This window comes from Peromyscus maniculatus, chromosome 5, assembly GCF_049852395.1.
Source record: "Peromyscus maniculatus bairdii isolate BWxNUB_F1_BW_parent chromosome 5, HU_Pman_BW_mat_3.1, whole genome shotgun sequence".
Lineage (NCBI taxonomy): Eukaryota > Metazoa > Chordata > Mammalia > Rodentia > Cricetidae > Peromyscus > Peromyscus maniculatus.
In genome coordinates this window covers 118,703,250-118,729,538 of record NC_134856.1, presented here as the reverse complement: position 1 = coordinate 118,729,538, position 26,289 = coordinate 118,703,250, and the positions used below count along the sequence as shown (strand labels likewise).

Here is a 26,289-nt window from a genome sequence, read left to right as displayed (position 1 = left end):
GTGGTCCTCAAGGAGGTTCACGGAAAAGGAGCCCCCGTGTGGATTCTGTGTATACGGTCCACGGGCACCTCCCCAGGGAGAGGCCAGAGAAGATGCTCCTGCACCTGTAAACCATGCATGCAGAGGACCCTCTACACAGACCTGGGGAGGGATGGCAGGCGGCTCAGAGGGGCGTGAGAGTGTGGGGGGGCATGACGACAGGGACCCAGAAGGGGAGTCTACAGACCGTGATTTCTTGCTCCCACTTGTCTCCCTCCCACAGCAAAACTGGACGTGGGAAGTCCATCAGCTTCTAAGGACCGTAAGTGAGGGCACCGTGACCAACATTAATGACACCAAAGCCAGGCACTTTGGTGCACGCCTGCAGTATCAGCCCTTCAGAGACTAAAAGAGGTAGGTAAGAGCTTGAGGCCAGGCTGGGCGCCACAGTGAGCTCAAGGCCAGCCTAGGCTATGAGAGAGAGAGACAGAGACACAGAGACAGACAGAGAGAGAGACACAGAGAGAGAGAGAGAGAGAGAGAGAGAGAGAGAGAGAGAGAGAGAGAGAGAGAGAGAGAGAGAGAGAGAGAGATTGAGAGATTGAGAAACATTAGTTTTTCTCTACTAGGACTTACTGGTTCTAACAGCAGAATGGAACCTGGCTGAGAACTACTGTTTAGCCGCACACTTAATGTCCAATTTACTACTATGGATTGTCAGTGCTTCCTCTGAACCCCAAAGAGGAAAGTCACTGTTTTGGAGCACATATAGAGGATGCACCCTCTGACAGGCGCATCTCTAATCAGTACTTGAGGCAGCCAAGATTCATGCACCTAATCTGAGACTTGCTGTGGTGGGATACGCCAGAAGGCCACCGCATGCCTATCGTTCCTTCTGTGTCACATGCTCCATCATGTGCCATGAAGGCGGGTCTTGGGGCTGGGGAGAGAAGCTGCCTCTGAGATGGTGTTTATACTTCACACCTGCCTGGGGCTTTGGGCTCTCCTACAGCCAAGTGAGGACACGTCCACCTGCGTCAATTCATTAGTTTCATTCTTACTGTACTACTTGGCAGAGGCTACTGTTTCAGTATCTCAGGAGACTTCAGAATTAAGCAAGTAATCATGGTATGAAGATAGTTTGTGACAAGAAACAGCAATCCTGAGACATGTACACTAATAGTTGGGCTATACTTTAAAGGAAACGTCTATGTTCATTTTCTGGAATTGGAGAACATCTATGTTTGGTTTCAACTCTACAACAAAAGCACAGAAGGCTTAGATTGTTTGCTTTGTGTAATTCTGTGCATGCACGCACGTGTTTTCACGTACATGTGTTTGGAAACCAGAGGTCCATGTCTGCTGTCTTCCTCCATTACTCTCTGTCTTATTTCTTTGAGACAGTGTTTGCTGATTGGCCGGACTGGCTGGCCAGCAAGCTGCAGGGGTCCTCCTTCATCTTGTCTCTTGCTACTACAGTCAGGGGATTTTAGGCACCAGCCTACCCTTGTTTTGAATGGGTCCTAGGGATTGAACTCAGGTCCTCATGCTTGTCTGGCAAACACAATGCAGAATGAGCCATGTCCCCAGGCCAGTTTACAAATAAGGTAATGGTCTACTTTTTTCTAGTACACCTTAGGCTGTTCCTATTATTGGTTTTTCAGCAGAACATGATTTCTTTCTTTTTTGGAAACAGGAGTTTGTTAAGTATCCTAGGCTGGTCTTGAATTTGTGCTTCTCCCTTCTTAGGCCCAGAGTAGCCTGGACTTAACCAGCACATGGTTGTTTGAATTGGGGAGAATATATTTAACATGATAAACTTATAAAAATAAGCTGGGCAGTGGTGGCACACACCTTTAATCCAAGCACTCAGGAGGCAGAGGCAGGCAGATCTCAGTGAGGCCAGCCTGGTCTACAAGAGCGAGTTCTAGGACAGTCAGGAATACAGAGAGAAACCCTGTCTCTAAAAACAAAAACAAAAACAAACAAAACCCTAAAACCCACTTATAAAAATAAAAATGAGGCTGGGCAGCGGTGGCGCATGCCTTTAATCCCAGCACTCAGGAGGCAGAGGCAGGTGGATCTCTGTGAGTTTGAGGCAGCCTGGTCTACAGAACAGGCACCAAAAGCATGTCTCAAAAAACCAGAAAAAAAAAATTCTGAAACCAAATCCAGGTATAAGCACTGAGACTGAATTACCCTATTCATGATCCAGTTCTGAGGATGGACAAGTTCTATATCCAATAAGGCTTACTCTTTTGAACAAAAGTAGCTTGGTTGCCCTCCAAATTTCCACTAGGGGGAGTGTGTTAGCAGGGTAGCCTGTGACCTGGTTTTGTACGATTCTCAGGAACAATAGACTTAACCTCCTCACATATGGTGAGTGAGTAGACTACTCTAAAGGACGCGTCCTATTATGGCTTCTCCTCAAAACCCCACTTCCAAATGTAGGCAGCTGAGCTCGTCCCTTCTCATGGGCAATGCTTCTTTCTGTGTCCCCATCAGTCCCCACTTAGTGCCCTTGACACTTAAGGATCTCTTGCTTAGAAATGAAATGCCACTCAGCTAATGTGACAGATACAACTGACCTACACGACCTGATGGAAAGTTTCGCCTGCACTTTGCCTGATGTGTTCAAGCATGGGGAGCACTTTTGGGTACCAGTGCATGTGGACAATAGGACTTCTGGGTTGGAAAAAGTGCCTTCCATTAAGGAATAGTTTTAAAATACTCAAGTTTATATTGTAAAGGGTCCTGTCCAGGTACCTACAAACGTGATGTCTACTTCATGCATCACTAAGAACCAAGAAGATTCCTCAAGAACAGAGTAGGCCACTTCTGCCTAGCACAGGGAAGAGTCTCCACTTAAAGCCGAGGATTTAATACAGCCCTTTAAGGGAAAACTGTCCCCCATCATAGTATTTTTAGCACTGGGTGTGGGGGGAATCTGGGGTGCATTTTCATGGAAGATCTCGTGTGGCTGGAAAAGTCATACTGACATAAGACATATTTAGGGATTTAAAAGAATTCAATCTGTAGACCAGGCTGGCCTGGAACTCACAGAGATCCATCTGCCTCTGCCTCCTGAGTGCTGGGATTAAAGGCGTGCACCACCACTGCCAGCTCAGAAAAGAACTTTGAAAAGAAGCCTTTTCTCCATCCCCTCAGCTATCACAGCCACCCGGTTTATACATTTCTCAAATCCCTCAACTCCCACGTCTCCTGTTCTGGTTTCTCTCCCTCCTAAATTTGTATTCTTTCTCACTGTGAGCTGTGTCTAGAATTAAACCAGACACTTATCCCTTTGATAGTTTCACAACTTTCAGTGACTTCCTTTCTCAGAGGCTTTGTCCCTTTAAGAAAATCTATATAACTTCTGGGGCAGGGCCTCGGAAAACGAAAACCTGTAATTGTAAACTTAAAAAGTAAATGCAGCCACAGGCTAACACTTGGTGCCAAAGCTAAGCTCAGACCCTAAATTCCGACTGAGCTCCGCCATCAGCAGGAGAGTTCTTGTGGACATCCTCCCCTGTGAGCAGGATGCAGTCACTGAGACGCCCACCCCAGAGCAAAGCCCTGTGTCAGCTGCCTGCCTTCCCTCTGGCACTGGTTTGGGAAGAATCAAGGACTGTTCTGTAGGGCAGGCTGTAAGAAACCGTTCCAGTCTAATAGGTGCCCTGGCAATGATGGTTAAACATTAACAGGACAGTCTGCGGTGAAGACAGCTGCGGCAGCGCCCCGGGCTGCCTGGAGCTTGGGAAGCAGCTCAGGCTGGGCTAACGGGGAGTCGGCCATGGCAGGATAACCTTTCTGTACTCAGAGATCTATGTGGAAATGGAAGTTGGGGTGGGGAGAGGAGCCAGCAAACCAGCTGGACCATTTTTGTCCTTAGAGGGTCTGACCGGGCAGAAGGACCCAGCAAGCCAAAGGCATTCCATTGCTTTCAGAGGCTGAGTGAAGGTGTGGGAAGGGTGGAGGTGGTCTGTTCCCCTGGGTCAGCTCTCCCTGAAATCCAGTCCACTGTGATGTGTCATCACTGAGGTAAGGACAAGGGAGTCGGGGGTTGGGATTCATGACTGTCACTCTGTACACACGGACTCCCAGGGTTGGGGTACCTCCCAAACTACACAGCACTCTATCCCACCCAAGTCTGAGGAAGAGAGGTCACAAGACACAACTGCAACCCTAGATAAACACATCCAGGGCTTAGCTTCAAGCAATGGGCAGATGCCAGCTTTCGACACCCACAGAGCTGAGCAGGCATCTGCAGTGCCCTCACTCCTATCCGGCTGGCTGAGGTGGCCTGAAGCAGCCTGGTTTTTCTACAGTGGTGTTTCGGGGGTAGGAGGGGGCATACTCCAGCAGTCGGATTTTGGAGTGTATCGGATAGAGGACATGAGTCAATACAGAAGCTTGAAGAGGTGAAGTTGGTATAAAAGGAACGGGCAGTGTTAATTACTCTGTAGGGTTGGAGGGAGGAGGCACACATCAGCACAGGAGAATAATCCCCGGATCCAGGTCAAGCAGAGTTGTGATTAAAGAAAGGGCATGCAGAGTGCTTTTTCAAACAAGGACAGGTTTATACTGGGAAAGAGTTATTGAAAAGAAACACCCTACTCTGTCCCACCTCGGCACCCCCACCCCCCACCTAAAAGCTTGGGGGCCACAGTTCCTGCTGTACTGAGTCCACTAGGCAAGTGCTTCTCAAGAAGCCCGCAGAAGCTGGGTCCCCCAAACTTCAGAGCTTTGCATTTCCTTCAGGGATTAACACCAGGAGCTGAAAAGTATACGAGTGGCACATCCCACCTTCCAGGATCAGAACACTGGCAATTTCTGGAAGGAAGGTGCTGGATCTCCCCCTCAGCAGCTCCAAAGTCCCCTAGGCGCTGGCGCTAATTCCCCAACTCCAGAGGCCTTGGTGTCAGGAAGTCCAGGCAGGGCTTGGACTTCCAGCCCTCCACAAGGCCCCCCGAGCTGAGGCTGCAGTGCTCGGTTCAAGGGCTCCCGCTCACACAGCTTTAACCGAGCTCTGGGGAGCGCCCTCCTCTCTCTGTTCTCCATCACCTGGAGGCTCTACCTGTGCTATCATGGGATCCAACATCACCCTCTTTGGGGGGGATAAGCCCGTTTCTTCTTAGGGAGCAGGTGGTAACTCCGTGTTTGCGCAACTGGTGGCGTTCACAGTTAGATTTGGTAGAAAAGAAGGCATCGCATTTTTGACAAGGGAAGGGTTTCTGACCTGAAGCAGGAAAGAAAAATATGCATTTATCTGGCTTTCTACTGCAATGAAAAAGAAAAGTTGCTTTTGATCTACTCTCCTTGGAGTGCTGGCATCTGTTCGCCCCTCCACCCTTTCATTTTAAGAAAATAAGAGAAACGCACTTAAAACAAAAACAGAGAGACGACAACTAAAATAACCATTTTCCCCCAGCCTTCATGTAATGGAAGTTGTCTTCAAGTGGCTAAAAGAAAGTTAACAATGAAATCCAGATACATGTATTTCAAGTAAGACAGTAAAAAAACGTTAACACCACTACAAGGTTTTTAAGGCATGGCAAGCAATACCTACATAACCGGAGAAAAACCATTCCCTTCCAGCCTGGCAGGCGGTACTGGAGGTGAGGGGTGAGCCGGGACAGAGAAGCAGGCCCAAACCTCCCTAGGGGAGACCATGAACCCCTGGTAACGTTCAGGACCCATGCTGAGAAGTCAGAGTCCTCTGTCCAGTGTGGCAGCTCTCAGCTCTCCCTCTTCTTGACAAGGCCGCTGTGGCTCACACAGAGGAAATTCTGCAGTGACCCTGCCTAGGCCCTACTAATAAGTGACAGGAGGCCTCACCCCACAGGTCCCACGTTTTCTTACTCTAGCTTTGTGCGGTAGGAAGTGACCAGCACACGGCGAGGTCTACGTGGGGTTACACGCTCTACAGTGCTATGAATGAACAGGCTGACATGTTGGGAGGAGGAGAGGCCCTTCTTCCCTCCCAGAGGAGGTTTCGGCTTTGGCCCGCTTACCCCCCTCATTTATCTGATTCCATTTGCATGGTAAACACTGTGTTTCAAAACGCACAGGAAGCTCCTCTGTGACTGGGTTTGTGTGGACTGATGTGGAGGGGAAGGGCATGGGCTCAGCAGGAGAGTATGCAGGACAAAGTAGGACAGGAGGAGTTGAGGAGGTAAGGAAGGAAGAGGGGCAAGAAGGGAGGCAGGAAAACGGGAATGGGAAGCAGAGGGGAAGAGAGCAGCATCGTGAGCTTTAGGAGAGAGAAGGCAAAGGTGGATTGCTGGGTGTCACTGGTTCGCTCCCACCCCTCGCCCTTGCTCCAGCTGCCAGATTGCAGGTCCCAGTTTCTGACTCCCTCGGGACAAGGTGTCACGGACTAAAAGCACGGGGTTGCTGCCGAGTGCTGCAATCTTGGAGCCTTGAACCTGTAGGCAATCCTCAATAACTGACACAGAGTCACGGGGCCCAGCTCCCTGGAAACACAAACCAGGGGCCTTCCTTTGAGATGAAGACTTTAATATCAGCAAAGCTTGGACTAGTGTAGGGTGCAAATGGGCACTGCAGGGGCCCCCAAGGCTTGCTGCTGGGAAGAGCCAGATGGGCTTCTTGTTTTCCAGGCGAAAGCCGCCCAGAATGCCTGCGACAATGTACCCAGGATTGTTAGCAGGGGTAATTGAAGACAAGGGGCATTTATTCCCTCCGGGGAGCAGAGCTCACAGACCTTCTTAGGGGCTGGCTGACAGTGCAGATGGGCCAGGGATGGAGCTCAAGGGCACAGCTCTTGCCTGGCACTTATGAGGCTCTGGGCTTGAACTACAGCATCGAAAAAAAGCAGCAGCAGCAGCAACATCCACCCACCAAGCCAGCCAGATCAAGACCCCTACCCCAGCAAGGTCTACTTCGTGGGGTAGAAAGGCACACAAAAGGTGTATAGGGTTGGGGGTGACAAGACAGACATAAATGTTTACATCAATCTAAGAATACTCAGAGACCTTGGAAGGTCACATCAAAATCCTGTCATGTGTACATTTAGAATGTACTGAAAAGGGACCCTGCACAAGAGTTAAAAACCCACCAATTGGTTGGGGAGTCCCCTGACAGGGGTCCACAGGAGTTTTCTGTTAAAAGCACAGAAAACACCTCCATTTTAAAAAAAGTCATAAAGTGACTAGCTGTAGAAACATCATTGCTGTGTATTTTTCAGGTGACTGTCTTGCTTTCCATTAATAATTGAACACAATATTTTAAAATTTCCTTTACTATTTCTTTGTCAAAAAGCAAGATGGCAGCTTCTTTAGTTTGGCCAGATGGGGAGGAAGAGAAGGGAGGCAGAGGAGAAACGAGGGGGCGGGGCTAGTGGCGGACCAGGAGCTCTGCGCACACTAAAGGGCTGGATCAAGAGCCAGCACCAAAAAAAGGTGGAGAGGGGGCTTAAAAGAGGGAAGAGGCAGAAGCGACCACACTGGGATTCATTCAGGCTTTCCATTTGTGTCTGTGTGTGTAGAGTACATGTGCATGTGTGGGAGGCCAAAGAGGGCGTGGCATCTCTTGGAGATGGGGTCACAAGCATTTCTAAGATGCCCAACATATTACATGGCTGCTGGATCTGAACTCTGCTCTTAACCACCCAGCCATCTCCCCCGCTCCACGATGCTGAGATTCTTGATTTCAAAGGAAATGGTACATTCCTATCTCTTTTTTTTTTTTTTTTTTTTTTTTTTTTTTTTTTTTTTTTTTTTGGTTTTTTCGAGACAGGGTTTCTCTGTGTAGCTTTGCGCCTTTCCTGGAACTCACTTGGTAGCCCAGGCTGGCCTTGAACTCACAGAGATCCGCCTGCCTCTGCCTCCCGAGTGCTGGGATTAAAGGCGTGCGCCACCAACGCCCGGCTAGTACATTCCTATCTCTTACCTGATTTACTTTTTTTTTTTTTTTTTAAGTTTTCCCATGCTTCTTCTTTATAGGTGGTTTGGACAGCCAGGCTATATTTCATGACAAAGAGTCATGTTAGTGTATGACAGTTAAAAGACAGCTCGGTGGTACCCGAGCTTTAGATCATAGGAAGGGCCTCCAACTGACAAGTAACACCATCATTTAAAGCTCACAAGTTCACTGCAGAAAAAACCCTTATTTTTAAAATAGCAGAGATGTAAAAGTGGTAAGCCTTTTTAGCATTTCATAGTAGATCTGAAAATCACCAGAGGACTGCACCCACATCACATGATTTAAATGGCCATTTGTATTATTATTATTATTATTATTATTATTATTATTATTATTATTATTATGTATGTGTGTGTGTGTGTGTGTGTAACAGCTGTAACCATAAGGAATTACTTTTGTACCCAGGGATCGTATGTCCCCCCACCCCAATGTGAACATTAAAGCCAGTCAGCCAATCTTCATTCATGCAGAGCAGTCAGAAAAGGAAGAGGCATTATCTGAAGGGCACCGGGAGCAAAGCCAGGCAGAAGGAACAAGAGTTTGCTGAGGACAACGGGACCTTGTTTGTCAAGACCTACACGGACGGATGAGCTGCAAATGTTCTCTGAAGAGAATCAAGGTTGGAACTAGCCTGTGACTCAGATGGAGCTTTTGTGGTGACCGGCCTGCAGACACTCAAGCCTCCCTGAACTTCCCATAAGCTCTACCCTCAGGGCCAAGACATCTTTCTTTTGTGGTTCCTTCTCCATCTTCTTCTTCTGCAGTCAAAGCTGCCACTTAAGTAAAAGTGGTAAAGAAAAGCCTTGGGCTGCAGAGATGGTCTTGAAGACCCGAGTCAGTGCTCGGCACCTACATCTGTTGGCTCACAGGCACCTGTAACTTTGGCTCCAGGGGATCCAACACCCTCTTCTAGCCTCTGCAGGTACCTGCACACATATGTGCAGTCATACATACAAACACACACACATCAGCATCAACTAAACTTTAGTAAAAGGCATCCAAGAACAACTGGTTCCGGTCACTTTCTACACTCTAAGGATAGCTTCCTAATTCAAACTTCAGTGCTTGTTACCCCTTAGCAGTGGGCAGGAGGTGAGGGGGAAGAGCCCAGAGCTGGCAACGGAGCTTAAAGCACCCATGAGAAAGCGAGTTAGGGAACCCCAGCTGTTACAGCTGGAGGGGATTCTCAGATATTGCACCATCCTGACCTGTCACAGTGGAACAAGGAACCAGAGCAAAGGGAAGGAGGAAGAGATGAGGACTGCAGCTGAAAGGGACTATTTGTTTGCTGGCACTCTGTCCTCCTGTGGCCTAAAGACTCAGGATGAGCTGCTCAAGAGGGGGACTGTAAGGAAGTGCATCGTTGTCTCACGAGGTCCAACACATTGAGAGAAAGAACAGTGAGCCACGGGCTCATACAGAGTTGGAGAAGGGAGGAAACTGAGTATGTAGAAACCACACAAGCGGACATGAAAGATGACAGCTTCCTCCTCAGATGCAGTTCCTGGAACCTAAGCAGGATAAGGAGCTAAAGCCATGTTTGTGCTGGCTGGCCCCTATTTGGACGTTTAGCATTTGGCCTCCTTGCTCCACTGTAGGGCGTGAGTAAACCGGAGAAAAGTGTCAAGACAAAGGATAGATGCTAGAATAATCCCACATAGTAGACGACCGGATGGAAGAAGGCATCTCTCACGATGTAGGCAGTTAGCTTAACTACAGTTGAATTTGGGTTTTGCTCAATGCTGTTGACTGGAATTTATTCATTTAAAAAGTAATTTTATTCTGTGTGTGTGTGTGTGTGTGTGTGTGCGTGCGCGCGCGCGCGCACGAGCATGAGTGTGAGCATGCACATGCCATGGCATGCATGTAGACGTCAGAGAACAACTTGTGGGAGTGGTTCTTTTCATCTACCACGTGGGTCCTGGGGACTGAACAGGTTCAGAAGCTCCTGAATCAGCAATGACGGCATTCTGGCAATCAAGACCCAGGCATCATAAGGATTGGACTCTCAAGTGGGGATGTGTCCCTAGCATCTCCAGATGCCAGCACAAATTGAAAAGAAATGTATAGATGCATCAGTTTCCAGGAAGACTGTCAGTTTGCTGGGAGATAGGATATCCATAGAAAATGTGCAGTGTCTACCAAGCCTAGAGCTCTCATTCATCTAGAAGAGAATGTGGGAGGGGCTGGAGGAAATCACAAGGTCCAGACCATCTCAAAAGGCACAGTTGGGCTATCAGTCCTACCTATAGTGTTTCCACCAGGCACATATCTACCCTTCACAGTACTGTTGTAAACTTCCCAACTACCTTGATTTTCTATCATTTGCAAGCAGAATGACAAGACGTCTAGCTAAATTTGAACTTCATTCAAATCAATAAGTAAGGCTTTCGTTTGTCCCTAACACTACAAAAATTACTTGTTGGCCTAAAATTTCAATTTTGCTGATGACCTAGCAATCCTGTACTACACATATAGTAAGAATAATTTGTTTTTTTTAGTCTTACCTATTAATATTTGAATTGTAAATACCAAAAGAGTAAGGACCTCAACTCAATGTACAAAGCCCAAATGATCAATGATACAAATACTATGATAATATATTCAGAAAATTACATTTATGATAAAAGGTATATCGTTATTGAAATACTCAAAATATCTGGCATAAAATAATTCAACAAATATTCTGTATTTAAGATTCTAGAAACTGACATCTGAAAAATATTTCTAGGATATCACTTTGGTAATTTAGCTCTGTTATTTAGAACTATTTAGAATTATAATGAGAGTGTTTCCCTCAACAGTTGACATTTTACAATAAATAGAACTTAAAACTATTACCACTACCAATTATCTGTGTATTATAAATATTCAAAAAAGGAGAAAAAATAAATAAAAAAAAAAAAAAATAGGGGAAGGTGCAGCTACTTCAGAGAAGGGGAAAAATGGCCCAGTCACACTTTACAGTATTACTTTTCACATGTATGGTAGCCAAAGAACTCCACAGAATGTTCAAAATGAAAAAGTGGCCCTGAAGATGCCAGGATGAGATTTCTCACGTCAAAGCACCAAGCTCCTTACATCCCCAGAACCTTACTTAGTGCAAAGTCGCATTTCTCTGGAGTTGCCTCCAGACTTAACTTAGTAGAAAATCTTGACACTTGTCAGGCAAGGGATGTGGGGAGGGAAGTGAGAGGCTACGACCACTGTCACCTTGTCTGACGCATTTGTGTGCCAATGGACGACCCTTGGTGGCTCAGACAGGTTACGTGGAAACCAACAGCCTTTAGGCCTCCCCCTCCCCCTCAGTCTCTTCTTTCAAGACTCACCGCCTGGTGAGTCCTGAGGGCCTTACCAGTGTGTGTGAGCATGTGCCTCTGGAGGGAGCTGGCCCAAGGGAAGACCCGGGGACAGTGGGGACAGTTGATCTTCTGCAGGCAGTTGGCATAGGAGTTCCGCTTTGCTCTCAGCAGCCTGTCTTCTGCAGGGCCACTCTGCTCCTCATCACTGGGTCCATGGTGCTCTGCAGGGGCTCCAGACACCTCGTCCTGAGTATCATCCTCTGCAGTCTGCAGAAATGGGCTGAACTTGTTGGTATCTGTGGTGGCTAGCATCTTCTCGATACTAGCAAACTCACCACTGGAGTCCAGGTCCACACCACTGCTGGTGGCGAGGGGCCGGTTTCTCACCCCCCTTTTCCTACCCCTCTTCCTGGATGAGCCAGAGGTTCCTTGCTCAGTAGGCAAGGCTTCCTCTGGGCTGCTGGCCGCAGGGGGTGGGTCACTGGATTCTTTAGGGCTTGTGATGTCAGTGTGGGTAGTGACAGCTTTAGGGATCGAGCTTCCTAAGCTGTCTGTGGCCACAGTGTTACTGCTGGTGATCGACGGCCCAGGGTCGGCTACCTTCGCTTTCAGCAGAGTAGGGGCCGAGGACACAGATGAGATGATCTGGGCAATGGAAGCCAGTGGAGGCAGCTCCTCTGTCATGGCGGGCTTTGGCAAGAGGAGGGGAGGTTTTGGCCGCAATGGCCGAAGCAGGGCGGGGTTGTTCAAGAGAGCAGAGTTGCCCAGGATGGGGGGATTGCTGATGAGAGCTGAGGAATAGATGGGAACAGCCAGCTGCACAGAGCCCTGGAGGGGCTGAGTGTGGGCTTCCAGATTGGCAGCTGTGGTGACGGCCACCACAGTGCCTGTGGAGTTTTCCAAGCTCCCTCTGGGCTCCATAGTCACTGACAGGGTAGGGCAGGGTGGTGGGCAGGGAGACTGCTGCTCAGCTTTCCCAGGTTCTGGTTCTGGTTTCTTGGCGTCACTGGGGACAACTATGTCCTTGTCTCCTTTCTTTATGCTCTTGGGGATGGATAGGTCAATGGGCTCCATGGAGCAGTCGTAGAGGGCAGAGGAGGAAGAGGTCAGCAAGGAGGACACATTTTCCTGCTTCACTTGGACCAGTGCCAGGCCCTTCTGTGAAAAGTCAAGGGGTTCATTGAAGTCCATCGCAAAGCTGCTGGCGGGCTCCAGCTTGACAGAGATGTGGGAAGGCAGGGGCTGGGTGGGGCTTGTGTGAAGAAAGCCATTTTGGGACTCCAGGAAAGTGGCGAGGGGCTTGCACTCACCAAAAGCAATGCAGTTGCCCTCTTCTCCTCTGGCAGAGGCCTCTGTGGGCGTGTCTGTGGGGGCAAGGCCACCATTTGTGGCCACCACATAGCTCTCGATGTCACGCTCGGGCACGTGCAGGTGTTGCTTGAGGATGTGATGGACACAGTTGCGCTTGGCTGCAAAGGTGGCATTGCATTCTTTGCACTCGAAAGGTTTGCGGCCTTTGGGGCAGCCACCCAGGCTGTGTGTACGCATGTGAATGCGCAGTGCTCGGTAGTGCTTCAGATCCACACCGCAGAGCCCGCACACTGTCTCCGGGGAGCAGAAGGCATCCACCAGCTTCGCTGCGCTGCTGCTCACGTATTCTATGTTCTTTTCGATGTCCTTTCGGTTGGCCTTGAGGTGCTTCTTGCGCAGGTGCCGCTCACAGTTGGCTTTGACCGTGAATGGGTAGCAGCAGATCTTGCAGACGTAAGGCCTTTCCCCGCTGTGTGTGCGAAGGTGGCGGATGAGAGCGGCTTTGTCTGCAGCGATGTAGTTGCAGAGGTTGCACTGGTAGGGTGAGATGCCCAGGTGGGAGCGCACGTGGGCGCGCAGAACTCCAGAGAAAGCAAACACCTGGTTACAGAAGCGGCAGGGGTAGAGCACCTTGCGCATGGCAGGGGTCTTCTTGCCACTGGGGCCGGTCATGATGGCCTTGAGGTCACCCTCGGTTATCTCCTGCTTGATCTTTGCCTCCATGTTTAGGGGCAGCAGGGCCTCGATGATGCTGTCCTGTTCCAGCTGCGTCTTCATCTCGGGCTGGCCTGGCGACTCCACTCCAGGCTGCTGCAGGAAGAGTTGTGTGGTGGTGGTGTTTGGCTGGGCCCCAGACTTGGACTGGAGCAGAGGAGCATTGGAGGCTGCCTCGACTGAGCCCTTGAGGAACTTCAGGGACTGTGGAGGAAGGCTAGGGCTGATACAACCTGGCGATGCCTGCTGTGCATTGATGAGAGGCGGGGGTGTAGAGGTGGCGACCACTGTCCGAGGTGTGACCAAAGGCTTTGGCTTCAAAGGAGGCATGTGCTTGAAAATGGCCTGAAGGGGGGTGGCGGGAGCCTTGGAAAGTGGCGGAAGACTGATTTGTGGAGGAGCGGAAGCTGCCATCTTGAGAATCTGTTGGATGTCTGCTAGCTCAATGGCTGACTCTCCCGAAATAGGCTTTACCACGATACTGCTGTCCGGCTGGATGATGAAGCCCTTTGGGAAGGGCTGCAGAGACAGATGCTTCATGCTCTCCTTGGTAGCCGGGAGGACTGTCAGAGAACCACCTAAAGAAGCAACTTCAAAAGGGGACAGGCTCAGCACGTTGGTGCAGCCAGGGTCCTGAGGTAGCTGACACTTGAGTGTCTGGAGCTGTATTGCTTGGTTGTCGTCCGGCAGGGGTTCCTCAGGAGGTGCAGGCCTGATGTCTTTGGTGTGCTGCAGGCCCAGCGAGGCCAGGAAGACCTTCTGGTCCGCGCTATCATCAGCCAGGGTCTGGAGCTTTTCCCGGCCCTGATCGGCGGCGATGTGGGTCTGCCTGTGCAGGATGAGCGAAGACAGCATGGGGAACGCCTTGTCACAGGTGTCGCACACGAAGCGGTGCTGCTCGCTGATGCACCTCCGCAGGTTTGTTTCACACCAGGCCTAAGGGGATCCCACCAGCAGAGGCAAGGGGACAAAAGGTCAGGATTTAGAAATGACCCGGAAGGGAGATGTGCGGCGTGTCTGTTGTGTAACAGCAGCCCCTTTCGTTAATGCTGGGAGCCAGCCTTTCTGAGTGTGAAGCTGAGACTGAATTAGGAAAATGACAGCCAGAGAGAGGAGCCTGGACTACAGCCTGTGGGCCACATGTGGCCACAGACAGCTACGGATGCAATCTAACACAGAACTGTAAACCTACGTAAAACATTACGAGACATTTCTCCTTCGTTACTCTCAACTGCACAGTTCATAAGTGTGAACCCTGTACATAGCAATGTCTTATTGCAATGGTGTGTGTGTGTGTGTGTGTGTGTGTGTGTGTGTGTGTGTGTGTGTGTGTGTGTGTAATATTTTGGTCTTCTTCTCTAATGTTCAGTCTCTCACTAAAATCCAGCCTGGCCTGGTCTATCCTCCTTGGGTTTCTTGGGCTCAGGGGGTAGAAGACCTTTCATCTTAGGTTGAGTCTTCTGTGAGTTTTTGTGTGGATCTGGCCCATCTTTCATGCTTGAGATTTGAAGCTGTATATTTAACGTCCCATCTGCCTCACAGCAAGGTAGGTTCCAAAAAGATGGACATACCCGAAAGAAGCATGCTTGTTTGGTTAAGGACACCGTCACCAGGGATACTAAAAAGTACAGTGAAATAACATCAAGGTGGGGTTTTAGTTGAGCCTTTAAAAAAGGGAGAGTGTTTACACTGGTGGTGATAGCACAAAGCCAGCACCTGGCAGACTGAGGCAGGAGGATGGCCAGTTTGGGCAGTGCCAGACAAGCTGAGAGGACAAACCAGGGTGCCTTTTCCACAAAGTGATGAGAAGTGGCTGTTTCTGTGACTGTGGGAGGAGAGGGGACATAAGTCACCTGGGAGAGTCATGCATGTACATGTGTCAGGTACAATGCACTCGAGAACTGTGGATGCTCCCTATCTCCATTTCACACATGGAAAAAATTAAAAGGTAGTTTTGGTAGTTTCCGTATAGGCATGGAACAAATGGGCTCATTGGCTTATTCAAATCTGTAATGATCCAAGGATCTGGGAAAAACAGCTCAGTAGTTAGGAATGCTTACTGCTCTTCCAGAGGACCCGAGTTTTGTTCCCAGCACCTACATCAGATGGGTCACAACCACTTACAATCAGCTTAGGGGATCCAATGCTCTTCTGGCCTCCAGGAGCATCCACATACATATGACAGAGATACACACACATACACACACACACACACACACACACACACACACACACACACACACACACACCAAAAAAGTCCAATGCATTTTAATAGAAATTGCTGAAAACACCAGGCTGTAAAGCAGACACTAACGATTACAACAGGGCTTTGGTGGGGATGGTGAATACACAACTTTATGTCTCAAAGCCTGAGGAATGGGCAAAAGGCACCGATGGGCTAGGTTCATACAAATACTCATGGAAAACGCAACCCAAGATAAAAGGCCATTAGCCCCTCTCAGCCCAAGAAACCCAAGGAGGACAGACTAGGCCAGGCTGGACTTTAGTGAGAGGACATTACAGAACCCACCCCACCCCACCCCACCCCACCCCACCCCACCCTGCTGCACAGAATGCAGAGGTAGCTGCAGGCTGAATGGGTCCATCAGCATACCTGAGAAATTCGAGGAAACTTCCTACAGGAGAAGTCGGTAAATCCTAAGTCATGGAAGCCAGCAGGAATCGAAGGGTTGTTCTGGATGAAAGGTCTTCCCATGGCGTCTCTGGGAAGCTGCTTGTGGACAAGGGCATTGTGGCGCAGCAGCCCTCGGTGTGTGCGGAAAGTCACACAGCAGATGTCACATCTAGGAGGGAGGGACAGCCATGAGGAGGCAGTTCAGTCTCCATGGTCTGTTAGCTTTAGCATAGGCTTTGTCGCTTCATTTTAGTTGAATACAATAAAGCATAATTGCTAGTGGTTAGCGCGCACACACACGCACGCACGCACGCACGCACGCACACAAATCTCTTTCTTCCCCTTTTGTTTTTGTAAAGACATATTCTAATATCTCTGGATACCAAATCTTTGCAGGTAGTACAAAATATCTGTATGACACCATCATCCAAAGACTGTGCCCAAAGAGAAGACAGTTAGGGTCCTGAAGTCACCGAAGTGAGACCTTGCCTCAAAAAAAAAAAAAAAAAAAAAAAAAAAAAAATCAACAAAACACAAAAAAGCCTATCCTGCTGGGCATGGTGGTATACGACACTTAAGAGATACAAAGGCAAAACCCCTTTTCCAAACAAACACCACATGCCTACACGGCACTAGTGAAATCACACAGCACTCCTGGTGTGCAGCAGAGATAAAATAAGTATATTGGTAGTACTACCACTTTTACCAGAAAAATAACGACATACTGAGCTCACAATAAGTGCAAAAGCCCTGCTGGGGAAGTGGACAGGAGGCCAACAGGATGGTGGGCATCATGATCTCTAGATCTTCACTGAGTGAAATCTCAGGTGCTGTAATAATGGCATTATGAGCATCCCCCAGTCTGTAACTCACTATAGTCACTGGAGCCCATGCGGCTAGTTAAATGGAAATTCATCAAAACTCCTCATGCACATAGAGCTCACTGGTATGGGGCAGGGCAGATGTGCACATTTGCATGATGGCAGAAAGTTCTATTTATTTGTATAACCACATCTCACACTCATAAACCCCCTGGGGAGGGGTCTTGTTACCACTGTTTTTATAGAGGCAAAGCAACTTGCTCCCATTTACACCACATACTTGCTGATGGAAACTTTCTTTGTTGTTCCTTCTTTTCTGGAAAGAAAGACAATGAAATCCCCCATGTTGCCTCTGAGCTCATGCTGCTGAAATGCCGAAGAGGAGTCTGAGCAGCCCTTTATCACTCACTCCCTAGCAGCTGCAGCAGAATGTAGCCTTGTCGGATACCTACCTCTTGCCTCTCCCCTGGTAATCTGGAAACACCCTCTAAGCAAGATTTAACATAACACATTCCCAACAGCCACTGGAAACACAATGCTCTTTCTGAGGGGAGTCTACTGAGCTTCCAACAGTTGTGGCCAGAGCACACGTGAGGACTGGAAATGCTTCATCCATGGGTTTCCCTGGTGTGGCTCCCACCTTGTGGGCAGGGCATGTTCCAGGGAGACTCCAGGCTCCATCCCTTCAGAATACAGAGGGCTAAGTCACAGGCTAAGCAGGACAGAGGCACAGACATTGCACTTTAGGCCAGGATCTATTTTCAGCTGAAACAGGTTTGAGTTCTGACTTGACAGCAGACATATGATGCTGACCTCAGAGGCTGGGGAAATCCTGCCTGGAAATGGGACTCTAGCTTAGACCTTTTAGGTTCAAGTCAACTGAACATGGATACCCAGCCCACCTCCTCACGCTATTCTAGTTAAAAAGATGAGAGAAATATCAGAATTAGGTGAACCGACCTCTCACCATGTTCGTTATTAAGAAATTGCTGCTAAGTTTTTGCATATGCTTTAAATGCTCCTTAACACGTTCATCAGAAGGGGAACTACTTTACCTCAAATAACCAGTAAGAGTGAGGTGAGGTTTTATAACTTCACATCTCACCAAGGATGACCTTCAGCAGCTGCCGAGTGTGGAGCAGCCTCAGCTGACAGACACTAACCCCGATTCCCTTTGGCACATGTGATGTTAAGGGTTCCTGCACATGCTTTTCTGCCTGCATACTTATGATACTATGAGAACTTTTGGAAGGGGTGGGGAGGGCACTGGAATGGAGAGAAATGTCCATTGCTCAGAATGTCCCACAGAGCCACGCTGCTGGGCACAAGCCCGTGACATCCTAATCACAGGAGAGAAAGCGAGTAAGAATGAGCAGTCACGCCGGGCGGTGGTGGCGCACGCCTTTAATCCCAGCACTCGGGAGGCAGAGCCAGGTGGATCTCTGTGAGTTCGAGGCCAGCCTGGGCTACCAAGTGAGCTCCAGGAAAGGCGCAAAACTACGCAGAGAAACCCTGTCTCGAAAAACCAAAAAAAAAAAAAAAAAAAAAAAAAAAGAATGAGCAGTCACTCCGGGGAGGAGAACACTTATTCTCAGCACGTGTCTAGTTTGGAGTCAGCAGGCTTGTCCGTAGCACAAGGGCTTGTTAATCAGGTAAAAGAGGTCTCACAAGATAATTTATATATACCTTAAATACTATAAATATAAATATTAATAATAAATATTTTCTTAAACAGGAGGAAATCACATGTGGCCTTGATCAGCCCTTAAACTATAGGTGGATGTTCTTTCTGATATTTCACACCATGTTTCTTGTGTTCAGATGCTTTTTGTTGGTGATTTTGGTAAACAATGGTTTCTAGATGTGGTTCTGAAGTATTGTCTAGTGTCTTAAGCATGGGAAGCTGCGATGTGCCTTAAGGAGAGAACATGATGCATTAGGGATGGTCTATTCAGGCATGGGTTACAGTGGTATTGGTTGTTGAGTTCAATGTTAACCAGTCAGTAATACATATTCAACACATAGGCTAAACAGAAACACAAAGTTGTGTTGATCTTAGCTGGATGAAATGGATCAGGAATCAAAAGGAACTAGCTCTCCCAGTAGCAAAGCTTCAGCGCAGGCCCTCACAAACGCCACACATGCCGCTCCTCCTCAGCACGCAGGTTTAATCTGGAGAAAGATTCATGTGGAAAAACAAGTGCTCTCTCTGGTCCACCCTCTGTTCTTAACCATCTGCTTCCTTGGGCCCTGCCTGCCTTCCCTGGGGCCACAGCTGAGAAGAGAACACTCTCTCCAACCTGCACGCTTGGACCCTCCAAATCAAGTCTAAGATCTACTTTTCATACTTCCACCTTCACAGGAATTCAGCCTAACACCTGTATTTCACAGTTGGAAATTCTTCCTTATTTCTTAAGAGTCTCAAGTATGTCGTCCTGGGTGGCCCAGAATTCTCTATGTAGACCAGGCTGGTCTCAAACTCACAGGAATCTGCCTCCTTTGTCTCCCAAGCACTGGATTACCTTCCCCTCCCCCCTCGAGACAAGGTTTTTCTGTGTAGACTCAGCTGTCCTGGAACTCACTGTGTAGATCAGGCTGGCCTCGAACTCACAGAGATCTATCTGCCTCTGCCTCCCCAATGCTGGGATTAAAGGCGTGCGCCACCACTGCCTAGCTGGATTTGTCTGTTTTTGAAAGGATCCCTGTGACACCAAGTAGCTGAGACAACAGGTACCTTGGCTTCCCTTCTAAAAAGGTTTGAGAGCGGTGGTTCTCAACGTTTGGGTCTTAGCCCCCTTACAGTCACATATCAGACATTTACGTTATGATTCATAACAGTTGCAAAATTAGTGATGAAGTGGCAGCGAAAATAATTTTTGTGGTTGGGGGTCACCACCACATGAGGAACTGCATTGAAAGGTCTCAGCCTTAGTAAGGTTGAGAACCACTGCTCTAGAGGATCTCACAAGCAGGCTGCTTGAAATGGAAGATAAAAAACAAAAAAGCAAATAGCCATAGTGCCCCCAACAAAACACATCCCCTTAAATAAACCAACCCAAACCAAGAGGCCACACCTGCTTTGAAATTATAAATGCACTGTAAGGCTGGGACACTCAGGAAATCTTGTGCCTCTTTGCCTCACAGTCTGCACCTGTTGACGGACTTTAAATAAAGCCAGGGAGGAAAACCGGCACCTTGAAAAGTGGGGCCTTTATCAGAGACAAGGGTTTAACAGCCCTCCCCAGAGCGGGAAGCATGGCTTTGCAACCTTGTTTCGAAGGGCTTGAAGGACAAGGGAGGTCACTGTAAATCTGTGGAGCCCGTGGCAGCAGGCAGAGCCCGCAGCTGGCGCTCCTCTCAGGGTATCTATCGGCAGACCTGGCTTGGCTTTATCACTCACTCTTCATTAAGGCTACAGCCATTGGCTGGGTGGTCCCCGGGACTCCGTTGTCCTCAACCTGGGTTTGTGGACTATCTCAGCCCTGCCAGGAAACCCATCAAGACAATGATTGCAAAATATTTAGAAGAGGCAGAAACATACTCAAGAGTCACAGTGAGGGGAGAGCTGGAGGAGAATTTCATTTTGCAACAGACCCTGACGACGTGCCAGAGAGAACTTTTATATACCAGACTGACTGTCTTTTGATTTTCTGGCAATGGAAAAGGCCCTATGTTGGAAACACAGAGGGCAGCTTTCCCAAATGGAAACCAACTTTGCTGTCAGTAAAATCAATGTATTGGGCGGGGGAGTGTGGTGGGGGTGGGGCAATCTTTTTTTTTTTTTCCTGGAAATCCAAAGAAACTATAAGAACTTACACTTCCTTCCAAAACCAAAGCTGTCTTTTCAAAATCCTATTGAAATAGGTTATTCCCGGGACGGGGGTGGGGAGTGGGGGGTGGGGTGTAGGGGGTGAGGGGGCGGTTCAGTGGAAAAACTGCCATTGAACAGTTTAAGGAGAAATTACATATGGAACAGAGGGGTGATTTTAAAAAAAAAAAAAAAAAAGCAGGTATTTGCCTGACTTTTCCACAAGCGTGCTCACTGTACTGACTCACGGCAGCAGCTTTCTGCACCCCCGGGCAGAACACACGGATACTGACTCACTTAGAAAGAACCCAAATTAGCACCGCATTAGCCAGTATAGCTAAGAAGATGAGGATCTGATTTTGGCATGTTAGGACAGAGTCCAAGATTCTTCCCAGTCACTGGATCTGGGGTCCCCCCGACCTCGGTGGGGAGGAGGGGTGGGGGGAGGAGAGGGCCGGGGCGCTGGAACACGAGAAGAGAGCGGCCTGCAGCAGCTTATCTCTCTTCTCTCCCAGTCTCCCTTAGTACCACTTGTAATATCACCGAGGGCTTCTGGGTAGGTGTGAAGCACAGATAGGGAGCTCTGTAGGTGGGGGTCCCAAGGACCGGAAACGCCTCCCAGCAGCAGGGAAGGATAACTGAGCGAAGTTTTGCTTGTGGGTGTTAGTATGTGAAGCTGTAGAGATAGAATGGGGTTGCTGGAAACTATGCTCACAGAGAACCCGCGGGATAAGCTTAGAGAAGTGTTTTTCAGTGGTCAAGGACGTGGGGAGGCACCGTCACAGAACTGGTCTGTAGGCCGGGAGTGTAGCTGAGCGCAGGACAGCTGCTTGACCATGTGTAAGTCCTGGGTTCAAGCCGCAGTCATAGGGGAAAAAGAAGTTCCCCATCTTTTCTCTGTCAACTAGCAGAAGACCATCGCATTCTAGCTGTGACTTTTGCCAGGTTGGAAAGATTTTATTGCTCATGTACTTGGCTCCACGGGGACTGATCTCTACTCTAACCTCAAGCCATCAAGCTACAGAAGACCTAACCCCGCCAGCCAGCACTCAACCTGCTCAAGTCACCACAGCCAGGAGTAGGCCAGCTAGACCCACCAGGTCAAGGACACACTCATGAGCTGAGGTTTTTGCCCTTCCAGTTGTTAAAAGACACTGTAATGAAACAGGCAACGCTGTTCACACTCCAATCCACTCAGTCTTAAAGGAAAAGTGCAATTAAAGATTCAGAAAACATTGAAACTGAGTATGGGGGACGCACATTTGTAATCCCGAGCACTTGCAAGGGAAGGAAGGAGGGTCAGGAGTTCAAGGCCAGCTTGGGCTATATTATCAAGCTGGAAGGCAAGCCATCCCGAACGAAATTGCTAACTGCTGTATGCCACATGCCTACTTAGGAAGGGAGCTGAGATATCTACTGCTTTGATGGCAAGCATCCCTGTAAGAAGGGAAAGGATGCAGCGAAAGAAGGTATCCTTCTGTCATCTACTCTCTTTTTACAAGAAAACAGCGGGGCTAAGGTAGAAATGTAGTAGGATGTTATGTTGGTGTGCATATCCACTACAGGACTCAACGATCCAACCCAAAACAGTCTAAAAAACAATGGAACCAGACGTCCACTGTAGCTAAGCAATATTGGGATGTGCTTCCTCCAGTGTCTGCTACAGTAACATCTGGTGACCTTAATGTTCTAGAGCAAGATGGAAATCCTGAAGTTAGCAGAAAAGCTTCAACAAGAGGTAAGCCACTCTTGGTCCCCTACGCCCTCCCCACCCTTGTCCAGTCCCACCAAGTACAATTCTGGGCAGTGTGGTCTGTAAGCCACTCAGCTGGTCCCCCATGGCCTCTTCAGTCTTGCCCAGCCCCAGCATGTGTACCTCCCAGGTAGTGGGCTCTGGGTGTTCTTCTGCCTGCCTGTAACAGCAGCACTCAGACTGGGCTATATAGCAAGATCCTGCCTCAAAATAAAACAGTAACACTCAAACAACAAAAAACAATGCCTCCCTCCAAATGCAGGGAGGGATGCAGAAATGTCTCAGTGGTTAAGAGGTGGTCCTGTTCTTAATAGAGGAATCAAGTTCGGTTCCCAGCACCCAGGCCAAGCAGCCCACAACCACCTGTAAGTCCAGCCCCAGGGGAGTCAACACCCTGACTTCTGTAGACGCCCACACTCGTGTGCACACACATAATTAAAAAGAAAATAAATCCTGAAAAAAAAAATTAAGTTGGGCATAGTAGCCCCCACCTTTAATCCCAGCACTCCTGAGGCAGGGGCAGGAGGATCGCTGCAAGTTCAAGGCCAGTTTGATCTACATAGCTAGTTCCAGGACAGTTAGGGCTACATAAAGAGATCCTGTCTCAAAAAAATAAACAAAAGGCAATTGGGGTAGCAGAGGGATAGACAGATACACCCCCCCACACACACACTTAAGCATAAAGAAAGGGCTAACTTTAAAAAAATTAACTACCCAAAAAGTATTTTCAAAAGACTACAGTGACAAATTTCAACTTAAGGAACTTTTTTTAAAAAAAAAAAAAAACAATTGCTGGTTTCCCCAACATGCTACAAAAAACGTGTGGCTCTCTTATTTGTAGGCATCAAGGTCCTTCAAGCTTCTAAAATCTGCCTATCTGTCAAGTCTATAAGGGTTACAACACTCCCAGGAGGCAGGACTCAAACCCCATTTAAAAAGCTGCTCAGCATTCACAAAAGCAAAGGTAGACAAAAATGGCACTTGATGACAACAAAGGGCCAAGGACAAATGCTTTTGTGCTCTGTCAAGTCCACGGTACTTGGGAGAAGAAGTCCTGGAATTTGACTCCTCTGTGTCACTGGGATGGGATAGTCAGGAAAGACCACACCAAATTGGTAACTGTTTTGCTAGAGGGCTTAAAGTACTAAAAAGGATACACGTGGGCTGGAGAGACAGCTCAGTGACGTGCTGGCTGATCAAACACGAGGACAGCCCCAACCAGGGACCCACAAAAAAGCTGGGCGTGATTTCACACATACGAAAGCACATTGCCACACAAACACATACACACACAAAATAAATAAATAAAAACCCTTTAAGAAACAACGTTTTAAAACAACAAAAAACTCACTTAGTATTTGTTACAGCTCCAGGCCTAGGTCATTGTCCTTCACCCTCACAAATCAAATTTATTTTCCAGATGGGGAAACTGAGTCTCTACTTGCCTGAGGTCACAGAGGTGCCAGGCAGCAGGCTGGGACCACACTGGCTGTCTGCGACCCTGTTTGTTCAGAGGACAGTCATTCGCAGATGTCCCAGCTCCTCCTTGACTCATGTCACATCCTCAATTTGGGCAACTTTCCTGACACTGGTGACTCCCCACTCCCTGCAGTCACCAGAACCTATGAAATACCTGAAACGGCCAATTCCTTGCTCGTTACAGAGTTTTGATGGAGACTGGCATTCCTTTTAAAGAGAGATTTCATGCTTCATTTTTCCTGCTCTGTCTCCAGAGGCCAAAAGGAATAAGTGCAAACAATAATCCCTCGGCTAGAGCCCCACCCTACCCCGACATTCCTCTTCCCTCAGCCCACCCTTCCTGGCCCATCCTGGGGCAGAGAACTGACATCCACAGCTGCAGTAAGTAATCTCTCCCAGTTGTTGTGAGCAGCAGTGATGGACTGTGACTGAGCCCTGGCTGGGTTGCCTTCCCCTGCCACATCCTAGGAACATGCTCAGGCTCTCTACCACTGACCAGCATCCAGCTAGGCCTATTCAATGAAGCCAGCATGACATGAAGTAGCGAGTAGCCTAAGGGGGTGAGAGGAAACAGGAGACGGCTCTGAAGCCGGTGGAACTTGGTCTTTGCTCCACTCTTGGGTGGTGAGGAGGCTTCGAAAGGTATGACTAAGGCGCCTCTAACTGCCAGGCCAGGGGCCTCTGTCCTCCTCTGGCTGATCCTTGGACCCCTGGAGTCTTAATAAAAGTAATACTCTGTTCACTTTCGCCTTGTGTTTAGCATGTTGAGAATATGGGGCCAATGACACACAAGAGTCTCAGGGTCTCTCTGCAGGTGGTGGGTGTACAGTGAAGGGAGCTGAATATTCCTCAGAACAATCACAAAACAGAGACAGGAACATCCTGGTATATCTCACCCAGGGGCCTCACAGCCAGGATGCATAGCAAGGGGATGGCTGGCCTACAGCTTGCTCTGGCGAGGGTAGTGCTCAGCCTCCCCTCAGAGCCCCGGGTGCCTGCCAAAGACCCCTTGAGCTTCCCATATCCTGTTTCCTGACTGATATGAGGACACTGCCTTAAACTTAAAATTACCCCAAGATCAATAATGTGACAATAATGATGGCAATAACCCAGAAGGAATGAAAGGAGTGCCACAGCATCCAATGTCAGATCCAAAGCTCTTAGCCACTGTGTCTTTTTTGGCTCTGAACTTGCATACTTCCCACCCCTACCCCCCACCTCTACCTCCTTCTTTTCCTGATCAGCCTCCAGGTCCCACCTCAAACATCCCTGTTTTTCTCAAGACTGGTCAAATGCCTTGTACTGTCACAATGAGGAATCAGTCATTTGTTGGATATATTTTAACTGAAATAATGTTAAAATTACTTATTACCCAATCCCCTTTAATCAAGAAGCCACCTAAGATTATACAATAACTTGGGCCAAGTCTGCTTCTGGCAGCTCCTTCATCAACATGGTGACTCTCCACTGCACAGCCCACTCTTGGGGAAGGCCTCCTGGCTTGTCTTTAACCTGCTCTTGTGGGCTGCTCAGCACCTGGCGTGGGACGGCTTTCCAGAAAGAGGGCTATGACTGCACATGAGCACAGACAGGCTTCCATTACTAAAGAGAAGACAGCAAGAGAGTAAAAATGTACCACCCGCACCACTTTCCACTTTCAAACGTGGCAAGCAGGAGATTTCAAACGACAGTGGGGTCAGCTGTCCTGCTCAGCAGCGCTGGTCTGCACGTTTCTCCAGCTCACTACATCCCCAGAGGTGCAGCCTGTTGTTGCTCCGCTCTAACAACAAAGCGAGACATGCGGCACCAGGCACACTCTCCCTCTGCACCCACGGCTCTCTGCACGGTCCCTCACCGTCAGTTCGGAAGCGCCCAGCACGCTCTATTCAGCTTTCTTCTCTGCCCTCTTACCCCGTGCCCAGGAGCAAGATAGAAGGCGTCACAAGCAATATCCGAACTTAAGAACGAGAATCTTTACCAGTGACTTTGCATCTTCCTTTTGTTCGATGCCAGAACTGCATCATTTTGAAACACAGCAGAGTGGAGGAGAGAAGACTCGGCGTATATACAAGTTTGGACTGCCAGCACTTTATTAAGGAACACGGGCACCTCGCCAACTTTGGGAGCAGGGGAGGGAGCGGGGCAAGGGCAGGAGAAAGAAACCAACAGCTGTTTTAAGTTACAGACTCCGGCCGGTTCTAAACTGGTAGCGCTGTGACTCTACCGCCTTTGGGATTTGAAAGTGGGGTTGTTGTCTATTTTGGTTCTGGGTTAACAAGCAGTCTCTCCCATCAGCTACTGCCATAATGCACCACCCCAGTTAGCCCCCTACTGGCCCATGCCTGGCCGGCCCCAAGGCTTCCTCTGATAGCAGGCTATTATGTGGAAGCTGAGCAGAGAGGAGAAACGAAGAATTAACTATGTTCTATAATCGACTCTTCGGTTTTCAAAAGCCAGCCCCACCCGGCCTCACAATAGTTACTAGACAGTTTGAAGCTGGGGCTGGTCTGCTCACCAGGTACACAAGCCACCAAGCCACCCCT

General features: G+C 48.7%; 1 protein-coding gene across 8 annotated transcripts in view; it reads right to left on the bottom strand.

Moving 5' to 3' along the window:
- Rreb1 (ras responsive element binding protein 1) overlaps nucleotides 1–26,289 on the bottom strand; it is a 185,259-nt gene that overhangs the window by 5,704 nt on the left and 153,266 nt on the right. For 7 of the 8 annotated variants that reach the window (XM_015990857.3, XM_076573187.1, XM_006972775.4 and 4 more), the window contains exons 9-11: nucleotides 15,865–16,054; nucleotides 11,279–14,186; nucleotides 5,057–5,218 (exon numbers count right to left, since the gene is read on the bottom strand). In XM_015990857.3, coding sequence (XP_015846343.1) covers nucleotides 5,057–5,218; nucleotides 11,279–14,186; nucleotides 15,865–16,054 — 3,260 coding nt within the window. The remainder of the gene's footprint in view (nucleotides 1–5,056; nucleotides 5,219–11,278; nucleotides 14,187–15,864; nucleotides 16,055–26,289) is intronic. The other variant, XM_015990861.3, reaches the window with a different exon arrangement.